Source organism: Biomphalaria glabrata, chromosome 1, assembly GCF_947242115.1.
Source record: "Biomphalaria glabrata chromosome 1, xgBioGlab47.1, whole genome shotgun sequence".
Classification (NCBI taxonomy): Eukaryota; Metazoa; Mollusca; class Gastropoda; family Planorbidae; genus Biomphalaria; species Biomphalaria glabrata.
Window position 1 is genome coordinate 76769415 of NC_074711.1, and position 23896 is coordinate 76793310.

Sequence of the window (23896 nt, forward strand, 5' to 3'; positions counted from 1 at the left end):
CTTAAAAATTACTATTATCCCACTTACTAAGATTAGCCGTTGACAAAAAAAAACAACAAAAAAAACAAGTAAAAAGGCTCTATTATAATGTGATTAGTGAATCTACTCAAAATAGTTACAATAGTGCATAATGCTAATGTAGAGTAAGATTTGAAAAACACTTTTTATACGTTTAAATCCAATATTGTAAACGTATAAAATATTTTTCACTAGATCAAAAAAAAGGAAAGGGTTTAACTGTATAACAAATTTATTTTTTTTTAATTTGACATTAAATTTGACAATTTTCTGTGACAAAATTGTATCTGTCATTGGTTGGTATGTGACATACAATCTGATATGGCTCTAAATGCTGCCAGTCAAATTGAAATAGAAATGAGATAGAACATAAGTTCAAGTGATAATGTCAAGAGATTCTTCAACACAGTCCAAGGGATATCACAGAAAGCTGCATTGCCTAGCAAATTAAAAGACATGGCAGAAATGCAGTGCATTGTGGTTATAAGCCAGGCTGAGGTACATTCATTGGAAAATGAAAGTGAAGATCAACAAATGACAATATCAGCATTTAGGATAAAAATCAAAGAATAAGACAAATTTGACAGTATCTGTCCCAACATATTTTTTTTTTTCAACAACTAGGAATTCCTCAGCATTTGTAGCTTGAAAAAAATGTTTGTGTCCTATTAGAAAAAGAAACCCCCTGGTACCTTGTGCCAAACCATTATTATTATTTCAATGATAACAAATTATCTGCAGAAAATAAACAACCAAAAGTTTTTAATATTCATAAAATAGTTATAAAGTGTATAAATGACAACATTCAATAGTTTGTTACTGTTAAATATAAGGAACATCCAATGTAGATTGATTGAACAAGAAGAAAGACAAAGCTAGCATAACAAAACAAAGGCCTCTTAAGTTCTAGAGTATTAACAAAATGGTCATTCTTTAGACAAAATGAATAAGAACACAATATTTCCATAACTAGTAAATTTCACTAATGAATTTCCGTCCTTGTTGACATAGTAATATAAAAATACTCAAAATAAGTGCAATGTTCTAATTGATATTGTGTTTTAAATGCCAAAGCTGCAAAATTTAGTCTGAAAGAGGTTGCTCTGGGGTAAAAGTCTAATGATTTTAGTACAAATGTTACATTGCTGATAAATAAATTTTTTATTTTATAGGAGCTAGAACTTCTGGCATTTAACTCTGCGGCTCTGTAACAATCAACATAAGGTAAGATTCCCTTGACTAGACACCAAACAAAGATCGCAGGTCATGAAGACTTAGTTTCTGGCCTCTGGCTCCAGTTCTGAAATTGTATCACATTCACAAAGTGATGAAACAATAAACTTAGCAAAGTAACAATATTTATAAAAGCATAGTAGAAAAAGATAAACTTATATAAAGATTACTACAATGCATGGAAGAAAAATCACTGCTGCCCTACACAGTACTTAAGAAAAAAAACTAAATTGAAATACTTTTAGTATTTGTAAATATTATAGAAATGTTTACTTTTTTTTTTACATGTACAAAGACAGAAAGATAATAGACAGAAATGTTTAAGTCCAAGCAAAGTTTAATGTGCAGAATAGATCTTATTTGTTGAAAAATGAAAATATGTTTTACAATGAACTTGAATAAGTCAGAAAAAGAGAAAACCATGATAACAAATAATAGAATATCTTTCCTTACCCGGATAAAACAGATCTAGCTAAAGATAACTTTTCCTTCTGTAAATTTGAAATCTTTTCTTCTATAGTATCCTTGCATACAAATCTAAAAAAAAAAATAGTCGGGGAAATTTAGAATTTATTTGAACACCACATACTGACATAATGACTCTAAATCTTATTTATAATAGATAATGAAATATTTTCATAATTTGAGCTGCAAAAGTAGAGCTACTAGACTACACATGAGAAAGAATATTATTCGTGAAATATGTAGTTACCTATAAATGAAAACATCTTTTTGTTGCCCCATTCTATAAATACGATCACAAGCTTGTTCTTCTAAAGCTGGATTCCTATTACGTTTGGCATTGAAGGGTAAATTATGTGAGATAAATATTTAAATGTTTCATTAAATCTAATAAATATACATTCTGATAAAGTATGAACTCTACAAAAACAAATGGAAAAACATAATAGTAACTGTACTTTTTTTTTACTTAGATCCAAATCATTATGATTTTAAAAGTAAATATATAAATTTACCTGTTACATACATTGAATAACATTAGAAAATGAATTTTAAAGAACAATTAGAGAAAAACTAATTAATTTATGAAAGATTTGTTCAAGTTGATTTAAAAGTAATTAAGTTTATGATGTATGCTTTTTTTTTTAAAGACAATAAAGTACTAAAGGAACTAATGAAACAAGAATTTAGTACAAGCTCAAGTGACAGGATTAATCATACCAATGAGTATCCAATATAAACAGATGATTTCCACCAGTCAGATTTAGCCCAACACCTCCAGCTTTCAAAGATAACAACATCACCTTTTAGTTAAGAAAAAAATTCAAATTTCAGATAGCATGATTAAAAAAATAAAATTTTCTAAAAAAAAAAATGTATGTCCTTACTTGAACAGCTCTAGCATTGCTGTTGTGATAGTCCCTATTCTCAATAGTCATACCTATCCACATATAGTGCAGGTTAAGGTGGTATTCACTTTGATAGAGCGAGAACACTGACCTGGGAATCGCAGCATGTAGGCAGTTTAGACCAATACCTTGTTGTAACCTCAAACCTGTGATGTGGCAACAAGCTATTGGACTAAACTGCCACAGGTTGCGATGATGAAGGAAGGTGTTCAAGCCTTCTATAATGATTCTATATTGTTTGGTACGCTTTTCTCCCAGAGCTGAGACCAAAGTACAAAGAGTTGGTGAAATAAAAGCCAAATTAAGATTTTTTTGGCTTCAGGAAAACTTAGAAAATAGTAATTATAGTCAAATAATATGAAATCTTTATTTAAATAGTAATAATAGTAAAATAAAAAGGAATTTGCATTTACAATCAAAACTGACCTGTACACCATCTTTGTTTAAGTTAAAATCATCCACTATTTCACTACGCTTCTTTGGTGGAATGTTTCCTTGAATTACACTATAGGAGATCCTAGCCTTTTCTAAATGGCAGCCAATGATATCTAGCATCTGTGTCCACTGAGATACAATGACACTGAAAAAGAGTGGTTCTTTTGAAATCACTAGGTTTATATATTGGATTTTTAGTTTATTAATTTTACATTTGAAATTATTTTTTTTTTTTACAGTATATGAATGCAATCAACTAATTACCATTTCTGTGAATGTTCTGAATGAAGTGCTTTTATCTTGTCTATCACATATTTTAACTGAAAAATAGTTTTGTAATACCTATAGGTTACATGTAAGCTAAGACTTTACAAAATATATAAAAACATAAAAGAGATTTATGAAGGATAAGTTTTTTTTTTGTTTTGTTTTTTTAAAAAAGGTTTATACTATTACAGTAGACTTGAGAAAAAAAAACATGAAACAATTCAGTTACAAAACAAAAGAAACTGATATGAGAATTAGAAATAAAAACAAACCTTTGTACTAAGAGATGTTTTTTCAAACAAAGCATTTATTTTGTCTTTCTGAGACATTTGAGTTTCTCCAGCAATTTCATCTAAGATCATTCCTCGCATTTGTTCTTCTAGTGACATTTCAATTCCATCAGCCTCTAATATATCAGGATCTATTTGCTTTTACCAAAAAAAAAGTATGATTTAAAATTTCAACCATTTGATTTTAACATAAGAGCTACAATGAAGCTTAAAAAAAGAAAACTTACAGACTTCATTAAGCTCAAGTGTGAACAGCATTGCTGTAGTCTTAAAAGTAGCACCAAAATTTGACTGCCAGTAGCCTTTGCAGGGACAGGGGGGATAGCTTTAGCACTTCTGGCCAAGTCTGATCCAGTCTGGGCATGAGGATGAGGAGTTGTCTTTGGTGGGGTCAGCTTCTCATTTTTATCTTGATGACGCTCAACATAGGCTTGGACTGTAGACCTGAGGGAGACAAACTTTATTGTATTACATTCATCCATATTTTTTTTTAAAAAAAAAAAGATAATTGGTAAGCAAAACAAAGCATAGCACCCCTCAGTTATTTAAAAACTAGCCCTCCTCAATGGATGAATATATCCTTTTTTTTTTGTTGGAAAATAATCTATATTTGTTGAAGGCATTATAATAGGGGTAGACAAGTAGCCTGGATTTTATTGTACATATCAAACATGATTAGAATATAAAATGTTAAATAATGGCTTGAACAGCTAGATCTAAAAAGAAAATTAATTAAATATTTTAAATTTTCCTACTTTAAGAGAGAGAAATCAATGGGACAGGTGATAAAACATTAACATAGATGGGGAACAATCAATGGTTAATTAGGTTGATATCATCATCTCATCTCTGCCTGTGGTTCCTCCTGAGGCCACCATCCAGCTTCCTCCAAGCATCTTGGTTCTGAGACTTGCCCAGGGTGATATGTGATAAAGAACAAAATAATCACAGAATCAAAAGGATTTGAACCCAAGACGCTTAGAATGACAATCAAGCACATTCTCTCTCTCAACAATCTTTTTGATTTGAACACTTTAATGGGACTCTTGTCTCAAACTTTCTTTTTGTTTAAATGTTTTAACTTCCTACAAAAAGAAACTAAAACCAACTTACTGAGTTTTCCGAAACAATTTATCATATACTGCTCTTTCTTCAGGCCCCAATTCCACTAGTATTGTTTCTTTACTGCGACTGGGTAATGCCACAAGGGGCGTTCCATCTTTGCTTGTCTGGTCTTTTGTACGCCGCAAGAGAAGTGCTTTAACTATTGTATTCAGTCTAGTTGTGCTTCCTGGAACAAAACTCTAATATTGCTAGAATGGAACAAAATCATGGTTTTACTTAACTTTTGAAAACTAATTTGTGAAAAAGTTACTCTTGTATGTTCTAAAAGACAAGTCTGATAACTTGAATATAAATATATACATATATAAGGCTTGTCTTTGAGTCTGAAGATTAATGTAGAGTGCAGTATTACATTTGGCGCTGTGCAGCCCCAGCTGCGACCTAGATATTTTGCCACTGTCAGTGCAGACATAACCATTGTCCACAGGGTAGATTATTTTTTTTACCATCTTCATCTGTCCTCAGCCATGGATTTTCTTTAGGTCTAAAATGTATATCCTGTCACCTTTGAAAGTGATCTCCAGCTGTCTCATTCCAAAGCTGCCTGCAGCCAGGTGCTCTCTTCTATGTCAATTAAAGTAAGTTTGTGCATAAGCTGGTCTTTAAGGCATTTCAATGGGTCACTTCTTTTACACCAACCAACTTTCAGCTCACCAAAAAAGACTGCCTTTGGCATATGTTCATCCCACATATGGGATATGTGCACTGCATATACTCTATACTGTCTATAGTGACATATATATTAAATGTATGTATATGATTATAATGCATACATTAAATAATAACCATTACTATATCTTTACATTATACATAATTTAGTCAAGAAAAAGACATAATAAGCTGCTTTGATTAGATATTACAATCTTTTAGTAAACCTACTGAAATATTTGTTATCCTCATTGCATGAAAATAATCAAATCCTTATATAATTATTGAAAATCAAGAACTATATAAGTATGTAAATGTAAAAACAATTCTGCAAGGCTAGGTCTAATGGAATTATGTCAAATGACAAAGAGATGAAGTTGATATATTAGTGATATCACCTAAGCTCCAAAGGTAAAAAGTAGATCAAGATTTAGATTAACAGATGATGTGACGACAGATCATTGACAGCTAGAGTTCAGACGAACTTGGAACAAGAAAGCACACAAAGCTCAGAATGGAATAATGTGAAGCAACCCAAACCCCTTCACAAGCTGATGAGTAGTGATGAGCAATAAGTATGCAGACCTGCCTACCAAAAAAAGTCCAAATGCGTAACGCTGATGGTCAAAATGCGTATTTTGGCACCAGAATGCGTAACACTTACGCGAACCACTATTTTGTCATATATATATATATACATACATATATATATATATATATATACATATATATATATATATATACATACATATATATATATATATATATACATATATATATATATATATTATATATATAATATTAGATCTAGATGTCATGATTAGATCTACAATCTAAATCAATACGACAATAGAGATGATATCTAGACTAGATTTGGATCTATGTCTATATATATAATATAATGAATATAATCTACTCTAGATCTGGGCTCAAGAGTGTTACCGATGCCGTGGATCCGCTACAAACGTAGGTGTACTCCAAACTTTCGTAAGCCTACCTTCATCCTTGATCTATTATATACTATGACTAAGAATTTAATCTAGTCTAGATCTAGACTAGATGGTAGTAGATGTTATCGATCTAGATCTAGTCAATCTAAATCATACTGCAACTAAATTGGATATAGATTGTAGAGTAATGTAGAGACTCATGACATAACGTAATCATCAATCGTAATGTCTAGCTAGATCTATTCCTGTATAACAAGTTATCTAGATTCTAGATCTAGAATCTAGATCTAGACTAGATATCTACAATGTCACTCAATGTGTTTTGAATCGATAGCACTTCGATATTTTTTTCTATACAAATGAATACGGGAATCAGGGATTCAACATAATTAATTTCTACTAATGAACTTACAAAAAAAAAAAAGTCACGTTGGTGTATCAGCTAACTGACGGTACCAACCCGCCACTCCCTCACTCTCGCGTTCTTCATTTCTAGACTAAATCTAATTGCTTTTAAGAACCAATCAACGTATAGATCTGGACATAATGTGTTCCCCCACCTTTTCTGTTCCCCCTCCCCCCGGCCAACAAAACAAAACGGCTTAGCGTGACCGCTCGTAAGCTAGTCAAGAGGGGGGAAAAAAGGATACGAAAAGCGTAACGCGACGGGTTCAATGCGTATTTGCGTACTGACGGTCATTTTTGGGAGATTTTGCGTAACGAATACGCATTTTGCGTAACGGTAGGCAGGTCTGAGTATGGATAATGAATTTACCATTACAATAAAACAAGATAAAAGCAAATGCAACAGGAAAATGTATATCCTACCTTTAGCTAAATCCACATGCTTCTTCCAGACTTTGTACTCATCAAATGGACTAAATCTTAGAAACCTGTTAAGAATTGATTGAAAATTAAGCTAAGATTTTTTAAAAAATTATAATTACTAAATTGGAAAGACTACCAATTATAATGGTAGATGATTCAAATTGAATCATATTTAGCTTGTAAGCAAAGCAAAACAATGTGGGGATGAGGCATCCACTGGTGTATGTCAAACAATGATTTATGAGAACTATTCTAACCTGAGAAGGGCATACATGTCAGTCAGGTCATTCTGTATTGGTGTACCAGTCAACGCCCATCGGCTGAGGCAACGTAGTTTACAGATTGACATTGCTGTAGCAGATTTATGATTTTTTATGTTGTGTGCCTCGTCCAGAACTATTCGTTCCCAACCTATTTTTAAAAGCATTGGCAAGTCCTGCAAATGTAAAGACAAATACTAAAATGGATTTTATCAATAGCAAAAATTAAAACTGATGTTCTGAAGGTTCTAAATGAGAGTAAAAACTGTACAGTTAAAAAAAAACAAAAAACTACTGCTAGCATTGCTAATCTTTATAGAGCTAAATCTAAATTAGAACAACCTCAGCCTGTGGTTTCTCCTCATCCACCATAGGACTCTCAGCATTTTCTTTTTTGTCAGCACCCACTTCTTTAGCTACGATTTGGTAAGTGCTGATCACAATGTCCACATCCAGGAGCCTAGGTCAATTAGAAACATCAAGTTTGTCACAGAAGTAAAAAGAAAAATAATGTAACAAGGAGTTAGTTAGGCTTTCCTACACCCTTCAGTGCAAAGGGCAGCAAACTCTCTTCAAAATGATCATCCACAGGCGACTTCCACAGCCTCTTGCCATCTAGTGCCTACATATTTTAGGTCTTCTAGGAAGGGCGACCATGTTTTGCTTTCCTTTTTTTGACCTCTATGTTATTGCTATTGTTATTGTTTTTGGTAAACTTGTTTTGTCATGTCTAAGGATATGTCTAATGTATCTCATACGACCTATGGTTATCACTTCACGTAGGGATCAAGTGCCAGAGAGAGAAAAGAATTCTCTATTGGCGACATGTTCTCAGGAAGTTATTTCTAGGATCCTTCTCAGCCATCTCTGCTGAACCACATTTAGCTTCTTTTCAACGTTTATGAATAAATTCCAAGCCTTGAATTGTAAGTGGACGTTGGAACAGTAATTGTATTGAACAAGGGACACAACACAAATATTAAAAATTCTTATTTGACAGAATTTTTACAATGAATAAAATTTAACTATAATTGAAAACCTGGAGGCGCGGTGACTGAGTGGTAAAGCGAATCCTGGTGATCTTCGGGCGCCTCTGAGTACACCCAGCATTAATGGCTACCTGACATTAGTTAGAGAAAAGTAAAGGCAGTTGGTCATTGTGCTGGCCACATGACACCCTTGTTAACTGTAGGCCACAGAAACAGATGACCTTTACATCATCTGCCCTATAGACCACAAGGTCTGAAAGAGGAACTTTACTTTACTTTTATAATTGAAAACCTACTTATGAACGTTTTTCTCTCGGTCCGGTCCATGATAAAGAATATATTTGAGAAGCCCTGGTTGAAATCTTCTATCTATTTCCTTAGCCCACTGGTGAATCAATGAAGCAGGTGTAATTATAAATGTAGCTCTTGATTTCTTCAGCCCTTTCTCCACTATGAAAAAAAAAACAAGTATAATAAGAATTAGCTGTTAAATAAGTCAGTTGTTTCTAGTTAATAAAACACTGCAGACCAAACTTTTTATGGAAAGTAAAAATGTCAACGTTAATTTATTTGTTTTGTTACATTATTTTCAACAGAAAATAAAACTTTCTCATAGCAAAAGAAATAAATTTTGTTTGTGTCACACATATGACACTTTGAGCACAAGATGAATGAAAATTTACAAAAGCTAAATATAAATAAATAAAGTTTTTATTATATTGGAGAAGTACTATTTCTATTTGGATTATGAATTCGCTAATTAAAATTAACTAAAAATTAATGAAAGGACATAACAAAACAGCAAATTACATTTTTCAACTTCCTTTTTTCTGTTTAGCCAGACAGCCTGATCTGCACTGTCTATGGCAACCTTTTGGTTCAGGATGTGTGACAGCATGGTCAAAGTTTTTCCCAAACCCATATCATCAGCTATATAGACAGAAAAATGTTATTTATATTACACAACAACAATTTCATGATAGAAATGTAGCAATCATTAAATAAGATTTCACAAAACTGATTTATGCAGAGCTGTTAAGACTACACATTTAGATTTCAGGAGTTTATTTAAATGTTCTGGTTCATACTACTTTAAAAAAAAAAACAATGACTCTTCTATCCTAATTTTATAAATACAGTTGACTCTTGATTGTCCGATGGTTATGGGACCAGGGGAGTGTCGGATTGTCAGATGGTTATGGGACCAGGGGAGTGTCGGATAACTGAAAGTATCAGATTACAAAAAGTTAGCTGTACTTCAAAGAATCTGAACATAAATGTCTAGAAAATTATGTTTAAGATGTAATAAGATATTCTCTTAGATCTTTAAGGAGATAAAATAAACAATAAATGAAAAAGAAACATTTATTGATCTAAAAATAAAAAATAAATATATGGTTTCAGCTTTCACATACTATACTAAATTACAACTGAAGCCTACCTACATATTAAAAATATATCTACTACAATATACATGGGATTAGTAAGCATGTTGGATTATCATGTGTCAGACTATCAAGAGTACTGCCTTCTATTGCTATGCTAAATAATAATTACTTTGACTGAGATATGTTGTAAGTAAAGATATAGTCTATCCCACAAATACTGTTTATGTTTACAACTACACAATATTGAAATAAAAACAAGAAAAAAAAAATGTAAAAAAAAGGTTTGGGAGAACCTAAAATGCCTCCTGGTGGATGTTGCTGCTCCCTCCATGCCAACCATGCCAAAGCATGTCTCTGATGAGGCATCAATGGAACTTTGAGGCCTTTGGGATCTGGAAGCTCTTCTGTTTCAGAGGGGCATGATTCCAATTGCCTAAAGAATGACAAACACAAAAATCATAAATAATAAATTTAGTTTCTTATTGTTAAATAAAATCAGAAAAAAAATTAATTAAGATCACTAAAAGAAATTGTATTTCTTAAACTAAGTTTGAACTTTCTCATTCCAAAAACGTAACGTTACTTGTGTATTTTGTCAATGGCCTCTGTAGTTATCGATCCAACTTCTCTCATTCTCTGAGCAGTCATACGGCCGCCATATAGAGTCATAGCTTGAGGGTTCGCTGTGCATAGATGATATAGTTTTTCAAGTGATCTTAACTTTATGCATAAACAATGAATACAATTTATTAAGTATGCAAACAACAGCTTAGTAAGTTTTATCAAAGTCAGCTTTTCAGCAAGAATCACTTAAACAAATATATCCATTCAAGGCATTCATTTAACCACTAAAAACAATTTATTAATATTTAAAGTGTGTAAATTAAAAAAATTAACATATTCTACAACAATCATCCCATGCAATGTGTTCTACAAAAGTTGAGAAATATGACAGTTTTCTCATAACATTTTGACTACGTTATAAAGGTAGTTTTAGTAATCTGTTGGTATAAGCTCCTAAACACCCCCCCCCCCTTATTTCCCAATTCAGACTTTTTTTCTTTCAGACACCATAATATTTCATTTTCTTTCTCCAAGAAAAATTGAAGTGTACATACATGCCAACATTTGCTGCAAGTGTTCTGGTAAGTGAGCAAATTGAGGGAGATGCTGTCTCACAGGCTGATTTAATGACCCTGAAGATGATTCCTTCTGCTTCTGTAGAAAATAAAAGTTTGCTTTGTTTGAATTTCCTTTAAAACATGTTTAGACAACAACAACAAAAAAGGTGTTTTTTTTAGAATTTACAACAATTGTAGTGTGAAAACATATTCAATGAATGTTTTAAAATGATTGATCCCATTTAGTCTCTTGTTTCATTTTAAATGTTTTTACTTTTAAAAACTCTAATCCTTTATAAATTTTCTTTTTAATTACAGAGATTAACTCTGGCAAAACTTTTTCTACTGACAAGTGAAATGATTCTAGTCCCTCTAAAACCAGGAGCTTTGGATAGATGGTAATTCATCTAGGAGTGAGGAAAAATTAGGAAAGAGCCCTTTAGGCATTGGTCGGAACTATCAATTAGGATATTCCATCTGAGACTTCATACAAATGAATTTGTGCTGCTGCAGAGTAGCTGGGTTCTTATTCAATTGAGTTAGAAGCCACAAAACAATAAAGGTATCTGAGTTAACAACCAAACTGTAAAGTAATTCTTAAAAGTACAGTTCTAATGACATATACATTACCCCATCTTCTACTTTGGTACTCATTACAGTTATCTTGTTCACACCAGCAGAAAATGTATGAGAAGTCGCTGAACTTTTATTTATAGCTGGCACTTCTGACAAAGTAGAGATGTTAACATAATTTTGACAAAAGTTTTGTAACTGTAATTATATGGAGTATTTATTAGTATGGCAGTGGGGAGCAGGGGCGTCATTAATTTATATAATGTAAAAAATGTAAAGGAAACAGATTCTATTACTTACGTTTTGGCAAAGCATTTATTTGTCTGTCAATTTCTTTAATAGACTCTTGAAAATGGGATAGTTTTTGTAAAATTTTCTGTCCTTTATCTGGAAGATTTGAAAGGTTTACAGCCCTCAAACTAGCCTGTAAATAACACAACAATTACAAACAATTGTACTGTTAAATTTTACACTTTTTATTTAATTCTCATCATGGTATTAATGCTCTCCCATCAACTATAACTCAACAATTGTAAAATAATTATAGTTATTCTTTCTTTAGGTATTAGGTATTTTGCTAGAATAAAACATTTAATTGAAGTAAATTAGATATAATGAGGTTAGACTGGATTTTTTATTATAAAGTTAAAAGTTACTTGAATTTTGTGTAATTCACTTGAATATGTTTGTTTCTTGTCAATCAAACTCTGCAGGCTTTCTTCTGTACTGTGTGCTTCAGTATTTAAACTATCCTTCTCATGAGAACTTGGTACAACTTTGTCATGTAAAGTGTCAGTTTTCTCTGATTTCGAATCCTTGTGATCATCTCCTGCGGTCACACATGTTTGGGGTAGTGCCTGTTTTAATGATTTTAGATCCAATGTTGATGAATCTGTATTATTGCAAGCTGGCTTGGCCTCCTTTGCATTACTATTTAAGTTTTTATTTTCAGTAAATTGCTGATTAAAATTTGAAATAGATTTTGGTCTCACGGAAGACTTAGGACTGTCCCTGTAGCTCTTAAAAGATAAACTGTCTAATTTTAAATCAGAATTTTGGCTTTTAGTTTGGTTTGATTCATGGTGGGACTTGCTGAGTTCAGCAAAACTGAGCTCCATCAATGACTGGTCATTGCTTTTCAAACTTGATGACTCTTTACTGGAAGATGGCTCAACACTAACAGACATATCGGTTAATTTATTTTCTTCAAGCTGACTAGAAACCACGTCATTAAGAGGGGTTTCCTCTGCACTTATAGAAGAATCTTCCAAGTTTTCAGCTGATACTTCTTTTGTTAGTTTTGATGAGTTTTTCCTGTCTAACAATGTATTAGATTTCTGTGAAACAAACAATTATTTGATTATGTAAATGTATATTATTTCATACTTTTTTTCTTCTTCAAATAATGCATTTTAAAAATGTTGACTAGAAAAATTCCTCACTAACCTATATTTAATATCTGAATTAAAGGACAGTTTGCTTATAAATATGTTACAAAAAAATCAAATGACCTCACAAATCAATTTTATTTCATTATTCTAAATTAAACAAAACAGCTAACATGCACTCAGAGTACAATTAAAGTAAAAGTGCCCCCTTCAAACCTTGCAATCTATAGGGCAGATGATTTCTATGGTCGACAGTTAACAAGGGTGTCATGTGACCAGCACAATGACAAACCACCGTTACTTTCCCCAACTAAAGACAGGTACCCATTAGGACTAGGGCACCTCCTAAAAATCCAGACATTCAAATAGAATAAAAGAATCACACCAAAAACTTTTGCAAAGCAAAGAGCTATATTAATTCAATAAAATTTAATGCTAAGGAATGTCCCCTTAAGATGAAACTCTTGTGCAACAGAAATTATTTACATTTAAATGGATCTAGCACCTAAAAAGTCCAATTATATTTAAATTATTAATGTTATCATTGAAGATTCTGATAGTAACCATGAGCTATAGATTTTTTTTAATTAAAAAAAAATGTCAATTTGTGACATGGCCATTACATGTAAACTGGCAAATCTCTAGATACTTGAGAGCTATAAAGGAAAATATTTTTAAAAATATTTTTTTAATCACCTTGTCCAAACTGGCATAGCCACACCAGGACTTTCCTTCCTCTCTTTTCTGGCAGCGAAAATATTTCCTAAGGCTAGTGAAAAAAACATGTATTCATGAGCTTGATATGTAGTGGAGTCAGGGTTAAAAGTAGCATGTCCTGGTAACCAAAAAGTTCAGAAAATCATCAGAAAGTCAACAGTATTCTGTCCTGAGGACAGCTCTCATACACCCTCAACAACGACATCAAGAAAACTGATCTTCAATGTATCCCAGCACACAAACCCTATTACCTATTTTCGCCTCAGAACTGAACACAACAGAATGAGACAACATATGTTCTGGAAATTAAGATAAGCAGAACTTGCCCTTGTGGAGAATCACCAGAAAATGCCAACCATATCAAAGCTGCATACTCTATTAAGAGACATGAACAAGATTTTGGCCCCAAACCCCCCTATAAAAGATAATCTATACAAGGAAAAAACTGCCTGATCTGGAAACCACACAGTTCAACTCCGCTATGAGATTACTCATCTAAACCCTTCAGCATGAAAATGAGAATGAAGAAAAAGAAACAATATTCTATAAAAATTTTAATTCGATTTTGTATTTTTCTCCCACACCCATTCTCGGATCAAGCTGAAACTCTGCACAATTATTCATTGACATAGACAAGACATGAATCAATAAAAAGAAGTAACCAATTAGACAATTAATTACTGGTAATTTATTATTTTGTTTATTAGCAACAAGGGAAACTAATACTTCAGTATTGAGAGTTATGGTTAAATTTATTGTGTTTAGTTCCCTTTAATAATTGTTAACGCTATTTCTTCCTCACGCATTCTCCAATCAAGTTGATACTTATAACAATTATTTATAGCACAAAAAAAAACATAAATCAATTACATTTTTTAAAGAATTTTTTGAGTCATCTGTAATCAACATTAAATAACATAATGAAATGTGTTTTATACCATACAAAGAAAACATTTGAAATACTTTAAACTTATATTGATTTTTAGAATTCACAGAATTGAAATGTTAAACAACTATTACCTTGTTTTCCCAGTTTCTTGTGAAACTTCATGAAATGATTGTAACTCTATTAATTCTGTTGGATGCTTTGTGCAGTTAACTGTAGGAAAACTGGATACATCAAGAAAAAATAAAAAAAACAAATAGAAGGCATTTCTCTAAATTTGTATTGTCAGTAGATTATGACATTATGATTAAATACATAGATTATGAATATCGCGTGTGTCTTTTGCCAACATTTTCCAAAACAGCTACAATACTTCCTAATGACTCCATAAAGCTAATAAAAGAATCTTGATGTTCAAATCAATGTGTTTCACATCATGGCATTTAAGTATTTCCCAGAATTTTCAATGTCAACTTAAAAGATCAGTCTTTGTAAGAATCTTCTTAACGCTGAGGTGCACATTGTATTCCGAACTGCCAGAACATCATTAAGTCAACTCAAATTTAAACCCAAATTCAAGCAATGATTAGCACAGATGCAATGAGTAAAAGATGTTTTTCTAGATATCAACAGCAGCGTCATGTGATTGAAATGACATACAGAATATCCATCACTTCCACAACCGATAGTAAAGTAAGAAAGTCAAATTTCTCCTTTCAGACCTAGCAATCTATGGGGCAGATAATGTTAAGGTCATCCGTTTCTTTGGCCAACAGTTAAATAGCAGGGTGCCCACAGCCAATGAAGAATCTTAAATCCAAAGTTTAATATTTCATTAATTTTCATTAGTTTTAAAACGATGTCTGCCATATCTTTTCCAGTTAATTATGGTACAGTACCAATTGCTGAAGTGTCGCATGCATGCTATAAGGCATCCTCACTGTCTACACTTTCATCATCGTTGCCACTCAAATCTGCATCATATGAAACTTTTTTGTCATCCATATATCCTTGTATAGGAAAGTTTGGATTATGGATTTAATATCATGGGCTTCCATAATTTTTGTAAGACATAATTATTTTGTTCATGAGTGACAAGTTTAATGGCTTTGGGTTTGTTGACTAATGCCTCCATGTTGGTTATCAACGCAAAATAAATTACCAAATAAATCTTGTTCTAGATGTGAAAAAGTTAACCAATTTTTTTTTATTTCTGGAGGTCTTTTTTTGTAAAAGATACATAAGTTAAATTTTATTGTCTTCCCAAAGAATATATTTTTTTGATTGTCATCAAATGCTTTTTTGAAGTCAACATAAAGTCAAATGTTATTTTCATGTTGCTACTGCTTTTTAAAAAATATTTCTATGGACAGTGACGCATCGTTGATTAAGTGGTCAATAACATACAATATATATGTACAATATACAACATATTTTAAAGAGAACTGAAATTGGAAAAGAAGCAAATTTTATCTATGTAAAACTTACCTTGTTTTAAGATTAAAATTACACTGCCCACACATGTAGAATGATATTCCTTGCGATGGCCCACTTTTTAAACCAGTTTTTAGTAAGCAGTATGAATCTTAATAGAAAAACAAAACACTTAAAGAAGAACTACCTCAACAATATAGATCTATAATTTAAAATAAAAAAATAGCAGGCTTCTATGAATATATACATTTTCTACTCAATATTACTCTATTAAAATAAGTAAATCTCTTTATTAAGTGTATTTACTCTAGTATTATGATTAGGTCCATTATATTTAAATGTAACAGCTAGAAAAGAAAAAGACAAGTATATATACTATTATATTTCATTATTATATCCTTAATAGTCTAGCTAACACTGTACTTTCCAGAAACAAAATGAAGGCTAATATGAAGTTGTGTTATTCTTTGTAAGGAATTACATAGACATAAAATACATGCCTTATATTGTAGATCTAGGGTATTTAGACTTTATAATTAGCCTAGTAGACATATGACTTAGTAACTAGATTATAAATATCATATATAATATAATATATTTATCTTTTATAATACAGACGTTACTTCAAAAAAGAAGATGGTTACATCCTACACATCATGCATCTAGTCATATAAGATAAGATAAGAAGAACATACTTTTTTTTAACTGTCATATATAATATATAGATCATATTCTAGGTCTAATTATTAACAATTATTTTATCAGTTCTTACTGTTATGATTGGGGCATTTAATCCATTCTTCATCCATTTCTGATATTCAGCAAACTGTCTTACCAGTAGTACTCTTAGACTTAGTGAGTCAGTTAGTGTCTAGACAGTGTGAGTCTAGTAAACTTTCAGTAAAGTAGTTGGACTCTAGATCTAGATCTTGTTAAGTTAGTAAGCAAATTTACTAAACTTTAGACAAAGACTAGATCTAAGTTAAATTAACGTAGGTAGGGACTAGACTCTAGAGGTAGGCCACATTGTGAATCAATCATCATTATTGATCATTATTCAATCTAATGACTAATCAGATCAATCTCTCTAAACAAAAAAAAAAGCTATTCTATAGTTTAAGTATAGAGTTATAGACTCTGTCTCTGTCTATAGAATACTATAGTATAGTCACTATAGTGTCTATAGTCTACTATAGTCTATAGATCTAGGTCTCTAGGATAATTATAAGTCAAGACTGAGTCAAGTCAGTTACAGTTAGTCAGTATAACTTAAGTCTTATTAAGTATAACTTATTATAATAAGTCATAAGACTAAGATTAAAGATGATAAATCATACTCATAGTGACATGTCATTACTTATACTTATAGTACTGTAGTAGTGTAGTACTATCACTATTACTACTTAGTAAACTATTAGATCTAGATCTAGATCTAGTATTTCTATCATACTCAACTAAATCACGATTCATTCATAGTCATGATTAAAATTTAAATGATCATGATGATGATAGTCTGAAAGTCTCATAGACATAGTCACACTACTTATCACTACTAACACTAGTATCATAATCATAGTATCAGTATGAGATTGATAATAATGATACGTGAATACATGTAACAATGTAACATGATAGTGACAGTCATTGAGAGTCATGATTCATGATTGATACTGATAGTGTTTCGCTAAATACTCAGTAACTGACTCAGTAGTATTCTAAGTAGATCTAGATCTATTATATTATCATCTATAGTCTAGTATTCTATACTCTATTGAACTATTCTAAGACTAAGAATCTTGTCTTAGAATTAGAATGTCACCGTATTGGCGTATTGAATGTGCCAACTGTTACTTACAGTTTGAGTTTAAGTCAGTTACGTTAAGGGAAAATTTTGGGAAACACTGCCAGTCTGCTCTAGACTTTACCAGTATAGAGTATACGGTAGAGTATACGTAGGTCTAGACTAGATTCTAGATCTAGTACACATCGTCATATAGCATACTGGCATAATAGACATGAATGATGAATGATGAGATCATTCAATCATTGAGATGAACTGAGAGATATGTTGTTGACAAATTTACAAATTAAGCAGATTGATCTCCCTTGTTTAGATCTCTTATGTTCTCCGATCCACAATTTTGTTCCTATGACCTACACTGCTACACCACAGCTAGTCCAGATTAGTTCTATGAAAATGTGGCCTGCGACTCCTTTGAATCCACCAAAGCAAAATATATCGCCATTAATCAGAGTAAGTGTTCTTCTAGATTCTTAGTTTCTAAATAAACCTTACTGGATGACCGCCATTTCGTGTGGTGTGCGCTTTGGACTGTCACTATCGTCTCGATGGTTTCGAGTTCGAACCCAGACTCAGAGTCAGACCCAGTCCATTTTGAATAATTTTCTCCTTACAACAAACGACATACTGTCACATACGATTTGTTACTGTTACTCTGTTACGACCCCCCCCCCAGGCTAGCGACTAGTCGTACTCAACCCTCAACATTCTGGCCCTTTAGATCTAGAGTCTAGATCTAGTACCTTTACTTTAGAGTTTAGAGTCAAATCTAGAACTGTATTTATTTTATACTATTATTATTATAATATAATTTTTAGATCTAGTCCTATCTACTAATCTAGATTCTAGATAAATCTAAGAGCCTACTTCCTAAAATGCTAAAAAATAGATTTAGATTAATTTAGATTATATTTGTAGATCTATTATTCTATATTAATTATTATAATGTTATTATATAGATAGATCTATATAGATTTACTATATAGATCTACTTAAACTTAGTCTTAAGTTGACTTAACTGTGGATGTTAAGTCAGTGTGAAGCATTGGGTTACTGGAGACTGAAGGCCAGTGATAACTGAAGGTTGAAGAAGAGGAGCCAGGAAGTTGAGAAGCCTTATGACACTCATGTCAGACAGGTGCCTGATGTGGTCCCTAGGGTAGTAATAGATCTACTATTACTAAGTTATTACTTGTAAACACTTGTGTAACAGTTATTTTTATTACACTAGCTTACACATCATTGATTAGTTCCAATGCTATAGGCCCTATTAGATCTAGTATATCTATCAACTATTAATTCTATTCTTTTGGTCTGGAACAACCCCTCCTTTTTTGAACTTCCAATAAATGGCCTTCATTTTTAATGATCTCCTAACAAACTTTCTAGAGCATGAATTCTAGTATCCATTACTGCTCTCTAAACTCTCTATCCTTTTCAATCTCTCTCTGGAAATTTTTTTTTTTTACCTGTGCATTGTACAAGTATTGTTTTTTGACATAAGATTTTTGGCTTGAATTAAAATTATCTGCTTATAACCTGCCCCCCCCCCCCAATAGACAGATACACACTCTGTAAATTCTAGTATCTTTTTTTACTATTTCCCTTACTTCGCCCTCCCACAACATAAAGTGTAAAGTTTCAGTTGCTTTTTGACCAGATCTTCCTACTTGCCCCCACTTTTGTTACACTTTTCAGCCCTTGATTATTTCATTGACATCCCTTACATTTTTTAAAGCCTTCTTCAGTGGGTTTAACCCTCATAGAAGGCCCCTGTACCTTTTTTTTTTTCGAAAATAGTAAGATCTTCTAATTAATTATTTTGTTTTTGTTAATTTTATCCCTTATGAATGCACCTTGCTTCCACCCTACATTCATTATAGCATTTGAATTATAGAACACATAAATATATAAAATAAGTGCAACTCCCACCCCAGAAAACATTTGATTATCCAGGTCTATGAATAATTTCCTTTTTTTAAGTTTTCTAGGTGGACTGCTCTAACAGCAGGTGTTATTTATGGAATCTATAGATACAGTAAGTAAAAATGTTAATATTGAAACATTCATTTATTTAAAAAAATAAATAAATTGCGCAGTGTGGTCTGAATGCATGTTGAATTAAAAAAGAAAGAAAAAAAAAAGATATATTTATTGATATAATGGAGTCATTCTAAAAGTAATGTAAACTAAACATCATAGCCAAAATTTTGTATTTTATTTATTCTTTTAAAATAACAGGGAGATAAGAATCTTGTGCTGTAACAAGTGAATCATTTGTTTCAAGCTAAAATATCTTACATACTTACATAGCTTGTTCGAAGTTGAATAATCTTCAAAAACAAATACTTTTGTTTTTTAAACTAAGTAAGCATGTTTTATGCACATACATACACACTTTTTTTTATAAAACAATATTTAGAGAGGGCTTCATGTTATTTCACATTCATTTAAAATTTAATTTAAATAGAAGTCCATATGAAATGCCATGTGAGAGCACCACCGATCCACAGATACTGCCTACAACTTACAAGTTATCTTGTGATTCTAAACCTGTAACAATTAGTCACTTTTGTTTTTCTTTAGACTACTTATCTACCAGAGAAGTAGAAATTCAAAAGCATGAAAATGAAATAAAAGAAAGGTACAGACAAAAAATGGAAAAAATTAAACAACAGAGAACTGAAGGTAAGTTTTAACTGGTTACAATGGGTTGCATTACAGTGATAAGAATTTTCAAAATTTCATTTGATAAAATTTTTCAGACTCCCCTCCCCCTTTCCCATTTCTCTGATTAAAAAAAAAAACATCGGAATCCGAAGAATTGATCACACAATTAATATGAGGGCCCAGATTGTGTCTCAAAACTAAGTAAAGGAACCTCTTTATTGTGTGAATTGCATACTAGATAATAGAGAAATGTAATGTTGATGTCCACTTCTGAAATCAGAAAAATAAAAGCCATAAATGGAAAGATTTTAGAAAACAATGTTTGCAAGAAATGAAACTTAAAACATGATATATTACCTTTTAACTTAATTTTTGAAGCATTTTCATTTTTTGTAATGCGCATATTTTGTATCATTGCAGAGGAAATGGCTCTTCTTGGTAAAGAAGCGGGAGTTGCATCAAAGTGATCTTTTACAGTTTGGTGATAATGTAGAATGGAAAAAAAAACAATGGACTGAATGTGTGTTAAACTGAGAACTTATGAAAGTGTCTTTTACTCTAGATTGTTTTCATAATGTAATAAAACCTAGTTGAAACTTGATTGATTTTTATTATCTTTTGACCACCTTTTGTGAAATCTGCCCATGTGGAGTTTCACCAGAGAATGCTGACCATGTCCTACAAAACTGTTCTCTTTGCCAAGAGGCAGTACAAGACCCTGGCCCCAAAACACCCCCATAGAAAGAAAACTATATGGTTATCTCCCTGATTTGGAAACCGCTTTGCAGTTCATCTCATACAGTATATTGGTCTAGTCATCTGAACGCTCCAACATGAAAATGTGGAAGAAGAAGAAGACCATTGAAAAGAATGTTTTTTAAATGCTCTCGATTGTCATTGAAATGCTTTTTTCACCAGTATTGAAGAAGTATAGATCATTGAACTCTGTGTCTAAAATAGATTTTTTATTGGCTTTGAAACTTAACAAACTAATGCAACATGAAATATACAAAACAAAAATCAATCCACTTTTATTGCTTGGGATTCCTTTGTGCAAGTAGTGCGTGAACATCCTTGATAACACTCAGGTGAGCTGCGTTGTTGGGATGGCTATTTTATTATGTTTATGTCATTTAAACTATCATCTTGATGGTTCCAGGATAGAACCCTGCCATCCTGTCTGAGGTTTGGACTAAAGGATGTAATAATCTTCAGTTCTGAAGGAACATCTGAAACATTAAAAACAAATGCTGCTAAGTGTTTTTAAAATATATATATTTCCTACTAAGAATTTTGTTCCACACTTCCTAATTTGGATTTGGGAGAAGTAAGAGGCGAACATGGTGAGCAGTTCCATAAAAAATATTTTTCTCACACAGAACAGTTATCAAAGGTGCTGGCATGATGGGTGAAAACCATTTAGAATTCATAATTTTTTTTTTCCAAAGTTCACGCATTGCAACACGTGTTCAGATATGATTGATTTATTTTTCCAAGTTACACAATAAAAGTGGTTGGGTTAAGGTTGTGAGATGTTACCTAATGCCCTATAAGTTTGTCCTTGCATTTGCGAACTGGTGGTGAAAAAATGGTATTTTAAAAAAAAAATTTCTGTAAGTCTTGTTTTAGAACAGTTCCAGAATAAGGTACTGGTAGGTCAAGTGTACCCAGTAATTTCCTTTCATCTTCGGGGTTTCTTTGAAAACACAAAAAATATCACAACATCCTTATCTATTCAAACTACTCCAGACAGGGCCGGCCTTACAAATTGTTGGACTCAATTTAATGGATGTTAGCGGAGCCCCCTCTTATAATTGTTTTTTTACAAAAACAACTATTACTATTAATTATATCAGCATTTATTATTGAACATGCATAGGAAGCAAAACCAATAGTCGCCGGTGGCTTAATTAAAGTTACGAAAATCGTACGATACACTAAATATGTTAACCCTTTTAAGTCCTACATTTCTAAAACCTGTGACATGATTGATAGTGATATGCTAAATATAGATTATAGGCCCTATTTGAGCAATCGGTCAAATCAGCCTAAGGCCGGCCCTGATCACATGTCCAATCAACTCAAGCAAGTCAATTTTCTGTCAACGTTTGATCCGTTTTTTTTTAATTGTCTTTTTGCCTGAAAGCTAATTCCCTGAAGTCTAAGATCATGAAATATTTTCGGGGCAGTGACTAGTTGCTCCATCAAAGTGAAAAATGAAACCTGCCCTGGAAAGTATAATAGGGAACAAAATTTATTCAGATTTGCTTTATTCTAGCACTACTTGTAGATCTATCTTCGATAAAAATCTCAACTATTGTTTCGCATTTTTTATTGCGCATCTCACTAGTTCTGTGAAACTGTCAAGAATTTGCGAGTTCCTGCTCCAGATATAATAAAATAACTTGTCAACTGGGTTTCATTAGGTCATGGAACCATGATTAGGTTGTGTTTAGTCCTGTGAAACACTGACTGTACTTATCCTTAGAGAATGGAATGGGTTATGCCTGAATCAGTCTGGGAAACCAATGACTTAGCAGATTTCAAGCAATTGATTAATATGCACGCCTAGATTGACACATGAAATACGTTGGACGTAATTATCTTCTTTTTTGATGTAACGTCTATATAAGATACAAGCTCATAATAGGAATTTCCTGACCCTCGTCAATTGTGGGCCATCTGTCGTTCGGACTTATCGATGGTCCCGGGTTCAAACCCTGCCCGCTCCCATCCCCCGCCGTCCTGCGGGAGGTTTGGACTAGGAAGTAATTATCTTCAACTCTGAAGGAACATCCGAAATAAGTAAAACATTTTACAACATCTACCCTATCGATCGTAAGGTCTGAAAAGGGAACTTTTTAATTCTTACATCACAATTGGAATCTACACACCGATTAAGTTTTGAATTGTTTTAATTTTTTTTATTTTTGCGCAGCAGCAACTTTTTACCCATGTATTCGCTTTTGAAAAGGTACAATTACAAATGAAAGGATATGTACATAATATTAATAAATGTATTTTATCAGCATGCCACGATTAACAACATAAAAAAAGAGGAATTTCTTTCCAAGTACCAAACTTAGAAACACTTCAGAAGAATAAAAAGTACAGTAGCTATAATACATAAAACATTAAACCATAACTTACGGTACTAATTAAAAAAAAACGATTCTAATAAAATACTCAGAATGACACAATGATAGAGGCACATGTTTTATTCCATACGCTAGAACAAATTCGTAGGCCTACAAGTGCTCCTTCCCTATTGCCATTAGAGAATGGAATGGGTTTCCTGAATCAGGAAAACTAACGTCTTAGCAAAGTTTAAGTCATTGCATCATGCATGACAAGATTGGCACATAAAATACGTAACGTCTATAATAATAATAATAATCTTTATTGTCCTTACGGAAATTTGTCTTACAATTTGTGCATTACACGAAACAAAACATTGTAACTAGAAAAACATGTACAATCACACTAGACTCACTCATAATTTACA

General features: G+C 32.2%; 2 protein-coding genes and 2 long non-coding RNA genes across 10 annotated transcripts; 2 read left to right on the forward strand and 2 right to left on the reverse strand.

The window, feature by feature from the left end:
- Positions 1 to 232: 232 nt before the first annotated feature.
- Positions 233 to 17981, reverse strand: LOC106078659 (transcription termination factor 2-like). 7 transcript variants are annotated; one of them, XM_056015604.1, is made up of 25 exons: positions 17846 to 17971; positions 16693 to 16848; positions 15975 to 16071; positions 14621 to 14710; positions 13580 to 13652; positions 12152 to 12832; positions 11796 to 11919; positions 11553 to 11647; positions 10920 to 11019; positions 10385 to 10484; positions 10095 to 10234; positions 9224 to 9343; positions 8710 to 8863; positions 7767 to 7884; positions 7422 to 7600; positions 7165 to 7229; positions 4727 to 4904; positions 3841 to 4057; positions 3596 to 3751; positions 3321 to 3376; positions 3048 to 3201; positions 2434 to 2516; positions 1964 to 2038; positions 1705 to 1788; positions 233 to 1318 (listed from the first exon to the last, which is right to left on the reverse strand). In XM_056015604.1, exons 2-25 carry the CDS (start codon positions 16727 to 16729, stop codon positions 1258 to 1260), a joined length of 3237 nt encoding a protein of 1078 aa, XP_055871579.1. In that variant the 5' UTR covers positions 16730 to 16848; positions 17846 to 17971; the 3' UTR covers positions 233 to 1257. The 7 variants fall into 7 exon arrangements, with proteins under 7 accessions (XP_055871579.1, XP_055871572.1, XP_055871583.1 ...); XM_056015597.1 differs by having other exon boundaries at positions 17776 to 17971; XM_056015608.1 differs by having other exon boundaries at positions 11553 to 11644; positions 16693 to 17007; positions 17776 to 17971.
- Positions 1189 to 11559, forward strand: LOC129923660 (uncharacterized). Its single transcript, XR_008775658.1, has 3 exons — positions 1189 to 1242; positions 5204 to 5316; positions 11241 to 11559. It is a non-coding gene; the product is annotated as an uncharacterized LOC129923660 (long non-coding RNA).
- Positions 17982 to 18015: 34 nt separating the features above from the next.
- LOC106078660 (ATP synthase subunit e, mitochondrial-like) lies at positions 18016 to 20992 on the forward strand. The gene is made up of 4 exons (XM_013239617.2): positions 18016 to 18174; positions 19705 to 19759; positions 20308 to 20409; positions 20812 to 20992. Exons 1-4 carry the CDS (start codon positions 18070 to 18072, stop codon positions 20856 to 20858), a joined length of 309 nt encoding a protein of 102 aa, XP_013095071.2. The 5' UTR covers positions 18016 to 18069; the 3' UTR covers positions 20859 to 20992.
- On the reverse strand, positions 20895 to 23681 carry LOC129923661 (uncharacterized). Its single transcript, XR_008775661.1, has 2 exons — positions 23542 to 23681; positions 20895 to 21620 (listed from the first exon to the last, which is right to left on the reverse strand). It is a non-coding gene; the product is annotated as an uncharacterized LOC129923661 (long non-coding RNA).
- Between the last annotated feature and the right edge of the window lie 215 nt (positions 23682 to 23896).